At 37.4% G+C, this 12,467-nt stretch overlaps 1 protein-coding gene across 8 annotated transcripts in view; it reads right to left on the bottom strand.

The window, feature by feature from the left end:
* The window catches only part of LOC120515735 (cytoplasmic dynein 1 intermediate chain 1), a 459,517-nt gene that overhangs the window by 149,923 nt on the left and 297,127 nt on the right, over positions 1-12,467 (bottom strand). For all 8 annotated transcript variants that reach the window (XM_039737005.1, XM_039737006.1, XM_039737001.1 and 5 more), the window contains one exon: positions 171-317. In XM_039737005.1, the coding sequence (XP_039592939.1) occupies positions 171-317 (147 nt within the window). The remainder of the gene's footprint in view (positions 1-170; positions 318-12,467) is intronic.

Here is a 12,467-nt window from a genome sequence, read left to right as displayed (position 1 = left end):
AGTTATGCTGCATTTTTCATATTTTACACTGACTACGCAAAACTGCCTAATCTCAGAGATCATTATGCAAAAGAGACAAGAGGATAAGTGAGGTGACCTTTGTAAAGTGCATTTCCTTCAACCCTCGATCATAATAGCAAATCAATCATTCTTCTTCTTCGTTGACTTACTGTATGGGCAGCAGCAGACAGTGGAGTTCGCTGCACTGGTGTCCTTCTGTGGCTGCGGTTGTCCCATAGGACTATCTGTCCCGAGTATGTTCCCCCAACAACGAGATTTGGATGAAATCGAGCAAAGCAAACGGACATTACAGAGGACTGCAAAAGAAACAATTAAAACATGTTAAATGAAAATTAAGACGTTGCAACAATCTTAGAGCAAGTAATCACTAGTTATAATTTTGATTAATGAGATTAAAAATATGTTATTTTTTAATGACATTTGAGTCAGTAGCACATTAACATTATCATAGGGTTGGCATTAGAGCATTTAACAATTGATTGCGCATTCAATCTAAAATTGTTCAACATCATAGTTTTTAGTTTCTTGGCATATATAGAGTATATCTATATTAACCTGAATCAGGGTCACGCAGAGCCAAAGTGTAGCCATCCATATATAATTTCCTTTTTTGAAGAATGACTTGTTTTTATTGTAATTAAATTAAATTACACTTAAAAGATAACACCACACTATTTTAAAGCTGAAAATGTATTGTTTGAGAGAGAGGCTTGTTTTATAAACATAACCAAGAACAGGTTTGCCCAAGCCTCTCATTCAGTGCTGCTGGGATTGAATTAAAGTTGTACAAAACGTGAATGGTTGAAGCTTAGTTCTTACCATAGCTCAGACCTTCACTGAGATTATAGCATAGTTTTCAGGCTTGCGGTCCCATATAAAGTGATCTAATCAGTTAGGCTAAACAAAAATGTATGTAGGCTGAGCATCAATCGTGGAATGGCACCTTTACAGCAATGTAGCAGGTTTACATGCTGCTAGATCTCACTGCTAACACCATCATAACTGAGGCTTGGCTAGAACTGTCGTTCTAGACACAGTTAATAGACTCACAAAACAATTGTTTTAATTACAACCCTACACTGTTATCCTGAGCAGGACTATTGCTTGTCCTCTGCCAAACAACTTTTCCATTTATGTGCTTTCTTATACCAAATAAGGAGGACAACCAGTCCATCTTGATTTAATCCAGAGACCTTCAGGAGTGTACTATCACATGTTGCATCACTAAATTAGCAAGAGCACAAGGAAAAAGATAAAACACAACATTATTCAGTGCAAGGTAAACCTAGAAGGTATTTTGTCTTGGGAGTGTCACAGAGGGACCCCATCTCACCTATGATATCCAAAATTCTAACTGCTACCCATTTACATATTAGTCAAGTGTCTGACTGCCATATCTTCCATTTGCACCAATCATAGACTGTTCAAACCAGGGTTGAATGCTTTTATTAACTCAGAGACAATAAACAGAAATAAAGCAGAGAAGTGGGTGCAACATTTTTTCACACCTTATAAGTTTTAAGAAAAATATCTTTATTTCCTAAAATGTGCTTAAAGCTGAAGCAAAGAGATCACATGTGTGTGTGCCATGTACTCCAAACACAACCAGGATGGAGAGCTGCAGTTCTTCTTGAAGGCTACCAAGTGTCCAGGTGAAAGGTCTTCTCGTGTTACATTGTGAGCCGCTCAGAATGTCCAGTAGGTCCCCTGGCAAAACCCAGACCATCCATAGGACTTGGTATATATGTCCTTTTCACACTTTCGTGTGGCATTTTTAGGCGAAACATTTTAATCAATCAAAAAACAGTTTACTGATCCATTAAAAACCTTTTATTATTTCTGCCTCTATAAACATATTCCTTTAATATTTGTTGTAACGCTTGCAATGATTATGCTATGTTTCTGCTTCAGTTTTGGTTTCTTAGGCCCACGACTTAAATGAGAAGATTCAGGCTCAAGACATGCTTGAGTTCCTAATAAGGATTCGTTGATCATCACTTCTCAATGTTCATGCACATATTTCTTTCATTAGGAAGAGCCTAGATACAGTATGGCACTACATGAGTAATTTTGTAAATAAAGATGTTAGTTACAATAGGAAGTTGCTTTAAAGGGATGAATAAGCATTTAACATTGTGCTCCTACAGTATTTCAATGGCTCAAATTTACCAAGAAAAAGACACAGATATAGACTTAAAAAAGTAATGAACTGTACCTGACCTTTCTTTATATCCTTTAACCTCTCTTATCACCACAAAACCACTCACAGACAGGTACTTGTAAGTACAATCAATGTAATGGTGTAATGTACAAACTGTGCAGTCAAAACAAAATACTGCATATTGTTATTTTTATTACTGTATATTTAGTGGATGCCTTCTTTACTGACAGTATTCATTACAATTGTCTACATCCATTTTTGTAACAATTGCTTCATAGATATGTTGAAAGATTTACTTTACATTCAAACAGTTAGCTGGAGGTGGGAACTGAAAGTGCAGTCTTGTGGTTTAAAAGCCAGTGCCATACCTATTAAACTTGAGTGCAACTGTACAGTATATTGAACAATAAACACAATCATAAAATGAAATTCTTTGCAGTGATTGCCATGACCAAGGTGGCAAAGATGGTCAGAAGTTTAATTTGTTTAAATTTGGAATTGAGAGATGAATATAAAAGAGCTTTTGATTTGATATAGTCAAAAACATATTAAGGTCCAGACCAAAATAAACACTAGACATTCAACCATCAATAGTAAAGCTTTAAACAATTCTCAATATCAAATGACAATGAATGCTGAAAGGCTATTTCATTGTCAGCCCCACTGACATGGTCATTAATAAATAATGGATAAATAATTCAATCACCAGGAAAAGCAGAATGAAAATCATGAGGATGATATACTCTGGTGCTGTCACGAGTGGGTACCTGCAACAGCAGCTCTGTGTTTGTTTGACTTCATTAATGTTTGCTATTGTTTACTATCGTTTTTATGGATGACATAAATAACCAAAAATGAGAGCAAAGACTCACACTTACTTACACGAGACAACAACTGCTAGGCCTGTGTCCTTTGTCTAGAGCATCGAATCGAATCGTCAGGGTGCCAACAGAGCTACAGTATAAACATTAGGGATGGTGGAGGAAGCAGGTGCCTGATTTTGCAACAACAGAAGAAGATACAGATCTTATCTGCCTTCAGTTATCATGAGAAATGCAAGATGGCTGGTTAATGAAATGGATGAGCTCTCAACATTGATCAGAAGCCAAAGGGAATACTAATTCTTCAGTCTAATGTGCTTCGCTTAGACGTCATGTCACACACATGCGTTTGGAAGACAGTTTACAGGCTCAAAAAGATGCATGACGTCACTTTCGGTTCCAACCCTTAAGATCCCACCTCTTCATAACATCACTTCCTGCAAGTCCACTATATATACCCCCATCATTTTCTCTTGTGTCAGTTCTGATTTCAGCTCTGTCTGTAAGGACATTATTTCTTTTGCTTGTGCAACAGTATATGGAGGATTCCCCCAAACCTTTGACAGTGCTTTTGCCCTTATATGGCTTAGAGTTGAAACCCCAGACTCTACCGGTTGCCTTGGATGCATTTAAAATCATGTGGGCAGACTGTTGCAGATGAGAAAACGGCAAGAACAAAGGAAGCAGACTTACTATTTTTGTGACTGAAAAATGGTATAACCCTGAACACATTAAAAATTAAAGCATAGGTAAGCAACCCAAATGTTGATCTACTCGCGATGGGCTTACAACCTTATTATATGTCTGCATTTAAAATCCAGAGACCTTTCACATGTACTTGTGCTGGAAGTTTACATGTGACAATCACAACAGATGCAGTATAGTCTGTGATAAGCAAATTATCTACTGGCCATCCCAGTGCTTTCATCATACTTTCTGGGAGCTTTAACTATGTTTCACTTTCCTCCAACCCTCACCAATTTTTACCAGTTTGTGGACTGCACAACAGAAAACAGGACAGCAGACTTGTTATATGCCATTGTTAAAGAGGGATATAGTTCTGTTGCTTTGCCACCTATAGGCTGATTGGAATATAATTTCATACAGCCCATACCTGCATATAAACCCATTGTCCAGAGTTTGATAGCCACTATAAGGACCATGCAGGTATGGACAACTGAGGATGAGGAGGCTCTACAGGATGACTTTGAAAACTTAGACTGGGATATGCTTTGTGAGTCACAATAAAACAGAACATTAAGGAACTGAGCCACTATACTACAGACTGCATCAAGTTTCATGTGGATAACACAGTCCCCACAAAGTAAGTCTACCATTTATCCCAACAACAAGCCATGAATCACAAAAGAACTGAAAGCCCTACTGAATATGAAGAAGAGAGCCTTCAGGTGTAGTCAGAAGTGAGGAAGGAGCTCCATGAGGGGAAATCCCACTACAAACACAAAATTGAGCAGAAGTTACAACTAAACAATGTGAAGCAAGTGTGGAATGGGTTGAGGACTACCACTCGCTACAGGCAGGCTTTTTAACGAGCAGAGGTAGGTAATAGGAACAGAGCTAATGAACTGAACCAGTTCTTCAACAGGTTTGACTCATTCTTGTCAGTCCAACCCTCCCTCAGCACTGCTAGCCTCTTGTGCAAGCTGAGGAGGCTGTAGAATCCCAACTGCCATCTGCACGACTTTCCCTACAATGACATCACACTTGTGGTCTCCAGCACCCCTCTGCTTCCTGGATTGTGTGTCTCTGTTGATCAAGTGAGAAAATTAGCTGGGATAACTCTGCATAAACAAGGCTCCAGGGCCAGGGGGTTGTCCCCAGGGTGCTGAAAACGTGCCAACCAGCTCAACAGGGTCCTTCAGCACTTGTTCTCCCTTTCCCTGAATTTGCTGAAGGTTGCCCAGCTGTGAAAAACATGTTGTGTGGTCCAATGCCAAAGAATGGACATTCCAGGGATCCCAGGGACTTCAATCCAGTTGCTCTTAGTTCATACATCATGAAGATCTTTGAGAGGCTTGTCCTAAAACATCTATGATCCCTGGTTTCAAAACATCTGGATCCTCTGCAGTTTGCCTATCAGACATACGTAGATATGGACGGTGCTGTCATCTACATGCTCCACTGAACCTACTCTCAGCTGGTACTACAGTCAGGATAATATTCTTTGGTTTTTCCAGTGTTTTTAACACTATTCCGCCTCATCAACTGGAGAAAAAGCTCAAGACTTTGAATCTTGATGCTCCCAAATCTTCTGGATCATGGACTACATGACAAACAGACTGCAGTTTGTGAAACCGTGGGACTGCTTGTTAGAAATGGTGGTGGCAGAATACTGAAGCACCAAGCCCTTATCTCCTTTTTAGCCACAGGCTCATTCCACTACGATGTGCTAAGAAGCGCCTCTGTTCGTCTTTCCTGCCCACTTCCACTTGTCTTCCCAGGCAATTCAATGCTTCAACCCGATGTACTCATTGTTTATTTATTTATTGATTGACTGATTGGATGTACAGTATTATCTGTCCTGTGAGTCTATATTCTTGTTTTTTATCTTTCTGCTGAATGAATTTGAATTTCCCCAAGGGATTAATAAAGTTGATCTAATCTAATCTAATGAAAACCTTAAAAAACAAGCAAAAATACTTCAAATTATCAACATGTAACATACATACACACTTCGTAAATTCTCATAAAAAATGACCATACTTAGTTTTGTCATTTCTGTGTTGACACCAAAAAATTTAAACTGGGACATAACAACTTGCTTAATTAAGATAAGACTAGAAATTAAAACAGAAGTTGGCAGGAACAAAAGATATGGTCATATGGAGTTGCCAGGACTGAGTGTGAAAGCCATGGCTATAAATAATATATAAAATACAGTAAAAATGGCAATACAAGAAAATAAATAGCACAAGAACATGGAAATATGATAAGATTAAGCAACTACCCATCCAGCCATCCATCTTCTACACCCACTTTTCCATAAGGATGCAGAACAGCTTGAGTCTGTCCCAGCAAACTTAGGGCACAAGGCAGAAACAATCCCGGAACTGGACGCCCTCCCATCACAGATCAACACAGTCACACACATATCGGGGGTCAATTCATCATCACCAGTCCATCTAATTTGCATGTCTTTGAAACGTAGGGGGACACTGGAACACCCGGAGGAAACAGACGCAGACAACATGCAAACTCCATACAGGGAGAACCCAGGTTTTTAACCCCAGTCTCCTTTTATAAGCAACTATAAGAAAAGCAAAATAATTAATTACAAAATGCCAGAAGTAGTCTAGTGGCATGAAAACGAAGACTCACAACTGTGTCAAAAAACTGAATGGAAAGAAGCGCTGGTTGGGTTTTTAATGTTAAATGGAAGCAGGAACAACTTTCCCAAAAACAAGGAAAAAGATAAGAGCTAAACAGATTAATTTTAACCAGGGTTAGTCCTCTATGGTGAGTAACCAATGTATGCATGATGTTCACTAGAAACTGTTCAACTGTATATATTCTGCAAAGTTTGCGGAAAAAATGTTATGTGTTGGGGGTTTGGTTTTTGGAATTAAATGAACAGTAAAATAAATTGTGATTGTACCAAAGTTGGGACAAACATTTAAAATATTTAATAACTGATATTACTATGCTACTCTTTATCATTTGGACTGTTTGTGCTAATGCTGATGAAATGCTTTTATTTCTTTTCTTTTAAAAGTTTAGTGGGATATTTTTTGTGTTCAAGAGTTACACACCCTCCTTTACTGAGGTAAACCCGGTACTCAACTGATCAAGAAACAAATACAGTTATTCTAATGATTCCATTAATTAGCTGTTTTGCCAGCTATGGCTGCTCAGCCTGACATCCCAGACATTCTTTTCTGGCTGGGTCTGAAATATTTATACTTCTTTTATTTTTGATAGATGCTTAAATGACAATATAAGAATTTAACATATTTGTCTATTCTAACATAAAAGGCACATGGACACTTGATGTAATGCCCCTAAACATGAGCCTGCCACAATTAAAAGATGTGGGGAATTAGGAATGAAAGTTCAATTTCAAAGAATTATTAGAAAAAAAGAAGCAAAAAAAGTAAAGCACGTGGCAAGGAATCAAATCACTGTCTTGATGCTGAACTGCAGCAAAACCTTCTGAAAAAATCAAAATTTAATTTAGCAAAAAGGATCTATGAACATATATATATATATATATATATATATATATATATATATATATATATATATATATATATATAAAAATGAAAAAAGGAACTCATTTAGCCTTTCTACAACTAAAAACTCGTCACAGGGCCAAAAACAAAATGGAAACCTCAGACATTTTGTGGTTTAAGGTTTTCTGAAAATAAACTAAGCGCAGAGTTTAAAAATAAAGTCTCAAGTTGGTGATCAAAAAAGTCATCGAACAAAGTTTATTTATACAAAATATAAAAGAGAATCTGGTTTAACTTTTAATATACTGAGTGATAAATGTCTAGGAGAGTATTGACAGCCAAACACATGTGGAAAAATGTTTGATGGTTAAAGCGAAAAATAATATATCATTAATATTTTAATGTACAGTATAAACATTATACAGTACAACATCTTGTGTTATATTATCTGCAGAAAATGGGATGGGAGATTATTTGATGAAGAGCTGAAGAGAAACAATGAAATAATTTAATTTTAAAAGCATTGAACAGACAGACAGTCAGTCAGTCAGTCAGTCAGTCAGTCAGATAGACAGATAGACAGATAGACAGACAGATAGATAGACAGATAGATAGATAGATAGATAGATAGATAGATAGATAGATAGATAGATAGATAGATAGATATTCTTACACCTGCTTCATCCATTTCTTGGTTGCAGGGTCTGGAGCCTCTCTCAGAAGCACTGGGCACAAGGCAGGAAACAGCCTAAGCCATGACACAGGTCCATAACAGGGCTCACTCACTTGCACATTGAAGCCAGTTAATAATAATAATACATTTTATTTATTCATAGGCACCTTTCTAAACACTCAAGGGCAGCGAGTAATAGATAAAACACACATTATAAACAAAACTAAAATACAAAATTTAAAATTAGATAGAGCATTCTGTCTGTCTAACTAGCACATCTTTGGGGATATGGGAGTGAAAACTGACTGCCAAGAGGAAAACCTCCACAGACACCAAAAGAATGTGCAAACATCACACATACAACAACATATAGAATTTGAACCCAGGATGCTGGATCCTTGAGACCACATAGGTCATTTTGAAATTGATTTTTCTGTCATCTTTCAAATGCACCTTGCATATGCTCTTACAAATCTCCATATGAAAAGTGTTTCTCTGTATATTATTATGAATCTCCATTTGTCTTTGACACATTAGTATGTTTCTGTTAATTTCACTTTACATTATTAGTAGTATTAGTATTGTCAAGTGTACAGAATACAGTGGAATTCTTACTTACTTGGCTAATCAACATGTCGTCACTATATAGCACCATGACTAACAGTTGAAGTACATAAGCAGAATTTAATCATGAAGAAGAATACCTCTTACTTATTGTTCCAGGCATTACGGTGATTTTCCAAGTGGTATAATGTATTTTCCATGTAATTAGACTCCTGATTGCATACAGTAGCTTGTATACTTAAATGATAATGCAGCAAGAGGACTTAACTTGTATGCTTTGACAGATTTTGACTACTCAAGAACCAAAGCAATGGAATGGAATGATGGAAACTATTATTATTTGAAAATGGCATTACACTTCATGCCTTGCATTTATAAGTGTCACCATTTCATTTCAACAGAGTGTAATGGGGAGTGGGGGGCCATGGAGTCACAGCTCCAGACACCTGCATTTAAATTGTGGCACCGTCTTGCAGATTTGATATGTTTTCTTTGTGTCTACGTGGGTTTCCACTGGGTGCTTCAGTTTTCTTCCTCATATCTAACGGATGTAATTTAGGTTGAATTTTGAGTCAAATCAGTCTTAAATAGATGAGTGTGCCAGGATGAGCAGTGGTGTGCCATTTAGGGTTAGCTCTTTGCTTGATGCTGCTGAAAATGAGTTTTAAAATTACTAAATTAATGAATTAATGCACTGGGAGCCAAAGAGAAGGTCACACTGATCCAGAAAAAACAGCAGTAATATTCAAACATACATAAAAATAAAGGCTTTCTTTAATGAGCTGGAGCGTAATGGATGAATAATCATATAGAGAAACAAAAAGCACAAAAAGTGCCTAATTAAACACAGTTAGTGCCTAACATATCAAGTAGGGTGGTTTGCTCACTTGCCAACTCCAAAGATAACAACTAAAACCGGTTTTACTTCCAGTTCCTTGCCATACTCCTGGCCCACTGCCTCAATTCCAGCTTGCTTTTTGCTCAACCAATCCCCTGCATGCAGACTCACTAAACAGTAGCAGAGAGCAATTTCAGATATCATGGGCTTCCATTACAAATCCCAGTGGCAGCAGAGACTGCAATGACCTCTGAGCTCATGAGCTCAACGTGATGAGTGCAATCTTCCTGTTTTTCCCACTAAACCGCCAGCGGGTCACCAGAAATGATGAGCAGAACATGTTTCTGTTTACAAGGAAATTTGTGTGCCATTCACACAAGAAGAACACTGTTTAGTTCCTGTCTGAAAGTGTTTTCATACAGTAATTCCACATGCGTCTGTTGGTAACATTAGCTGACTGGACTATTTTGTCATGTTCATTGTATGATACAATTTGAATGTCAGAAAATCTGGTAACTCATTACAACAATGACTTTAAGGCTTTGTTACAATGCATCTATTAGTCACTCATTACAGTGTAACACATTTTAAAGTTGCCATTTGTTGCTTTGTATTACTACGATCAGGCAAAGCATTGGTTAAGAATTTCTTACATAGCAGTAACTGAATAATAGATTGGCCATTGTCTAAAGTATTACTAAAAGCAGTACGTAACACTGATGTCTACCTATATGCACTGTTACTACCTGGAACATAAAATCCTGTAAAATGGCATTTTTGTGCAAGACAGCAGTGTCTTCAGTCACTACACCCCTCTGGATCAAGAGGGAGAATAGAAGAGTTTCACACTGTTCTGTTATTCCGAAATGGTAAAACCAAAAACAGAAAGAACCATCCAAAAGCTTACAAAAGATAATGAGGGAATATATTTAGTCTTAGCCAATACAGAAGAAATACCTACTGTAATTCCATCCATCAATCCATTTTCTAACCTGCTGAATCCAAATACAGGGTCACGGGGGTCTGCTGGAGCCAATCCCAGCCAACACAGGGCACAAGGCAGGAACCAATCCTGGGCAGGGTGCCAACCCAACGCAGGACACATACAAACACACCCACACACCAAGCACACACTAGGGCCAATCTAGAAACGCCAATCCACCTAACCGGCATGTCTTTGGATTGTGGGAGGAAACCGGAGCGCCCGGAGGAAACCCACGCAGACACGGGGAGAACATGCAAACTCCACGCAGGGAGGACCCGGGAAGTGAACCCGGGTCTCCTAACTGCGAGGCATACTGTAATTCATGAACACCAAACAACAATAATTAATTAAATACAAAAATTCTACCAAGCCAAGAAATGAAAAATAAAACTAAAATGAAACAAAAATTAATCATTTAAATCAATCATTTTTAAATCATTTAAAAAAGTAATAACAAGGAAGATATTAAAGTTCTATCAAGGTGTTGGATTATTGATCAGGCAGTTAAGTAGGCAGACCGGGCAGCAAGGGACCTGGTGGTTAGGTGCAGGAAGGTCCATAGGGTCGACTCAGGAGTTGCAGGAGTAACATGAAGCATCTGTAGTTTCAAATTAAGTTTAAAATAAATTCACGTCTTAGAAATTATTCTGACTGGTTATTGGAATACTACACAAGTAAAGATATAATTTATACCAGTTAAGACTTCCAAGAACTCCAAAAAAAAGTTTAATCTAAAAACAAAAGCAAAGGTCAAAGCCAGAAGAATTCTCAATAAAATATGTCTAACAAGCAACAAGTATGTCAAAACTAATTTCAATGTCTATAAAAATATGAGAACCACAAAACCAGAATACAGTTTCCAAGGGATGAACAGTAAAGTGAAGGGGGCAACAAGCACAATAAACAAATGCCAGTTAAAGCCACAGCAAAGAGCTGTGAACACCAAGGGGGGTCTTTTATACTCCACTTAGGCTCAAACAACCCCAGCACCTGAAAGCCTTAATTGTGCTTGAGAGTTCTATAGTTCTGACCTTAATTGAAATTTAACAGGGAAAAAACATATGGATCAAGAAATGTATATGTAAAAAAAAAATGAAGCTAGGGCAAGCCTCAGATACAATCCTGACAAGAATATTTAATACAGGGCCATGCCAGTCATGCAAGCAAAGGGAGTGTTTCATGGGCTCTAGTATTGAGAAACAATGCCGAAGAGTTTTTGTGATGCAGTCTCTAACCTCATGTCCATTTTTGTCCTTGAAGTTTGGAGCTTTTAACGCTGGAAGAAGGCCGATGTCACCAGTACCTCTGCTATATAAAACCTACCCTTTCCAGACTCGACATCATATGAAGAGGTATAACAGATACTACCACCTCCAGTACACCAAATAGCGTATAAATTGTCAGTAAAAGAAAAAGAAGAAGTCAGTGTTCGTTCTTGGACCAGCTTCGGGGCTGGGATGGAATTTCCAGCGAGAAAAGCTTCTTCCTACCTTTGCTAAGGTGATATTCCCTTCAATCTTCCAGTGAGACCTTGGACATTAAACATGGATTCCTATGGGACCCCAACTCATTGCTTGGGTATTTTGTGGTCATTTTACAATATGTATACAATTTAAATATCTATGCATTTGTTATTTTTTCATTTAAATTTATATTATATCTTTTATCTTGTAGTCAATAAAAATTTTGCTACAACGGGCTACTTCTTAAGAATTTTGAAAACGATTAAAAAATATACAGTGCACTTTCTCATCAATTTTATGTCAATTTTTATGGTTGGCAGCATTTCAGACAGAAGTAACTGACAATGTTAAAAAGTTGGTCATTGAGCTAACCTGTCTGATTCAAGGGTTATCAAGCATACAGATATCCAGTGAGACAGAACAAACTTTTTTTTTCAGAAATATTATCAGGATATTCCAACATACAAAGCAACGTGAAAAACAAGGTTAACATTTTCAACTTCCATTCATGATTTGAAGTCTTCAACCTAGGCAATGACTAGGTCCAAAATCACATAAAAAAACAGCAAATCCAGCACAAGTCAATACATGCTGCGATCTATAAAATAAAAATATTTCCTTTTTTTCAATGATTATATCAGAAAGATACTGCAGGATAATGTAATGCTGACTCTGACTAGAACTGCTCATTAGCAGTACAATGCTGCATTTCTGTTTGGTAGTCATGTGTACAGAAATTATCACAATATTT

Source organism: Polypterus senegalus, chromosome 15 (assembly GCF_016835505.1).
Source record: "Polypterus senegalus isolate Bchr_013 chromosome 15, ASM1683550v1, whole genome shotgun sequence".
In the NCBI taxonomy this organism is placed as follows: domain Eukaryota; kingdom Metazoa; phylum Chordata; class Cladistia; order Polypteriformes; family Polypteridae; genus Polypterus; species Polypterus senegalus.
The sequence above is the reverse complement of the archived record's forward strand: the minus strand, read 5'-3'. Positions and strand labels throughout refer to the sequence as shown.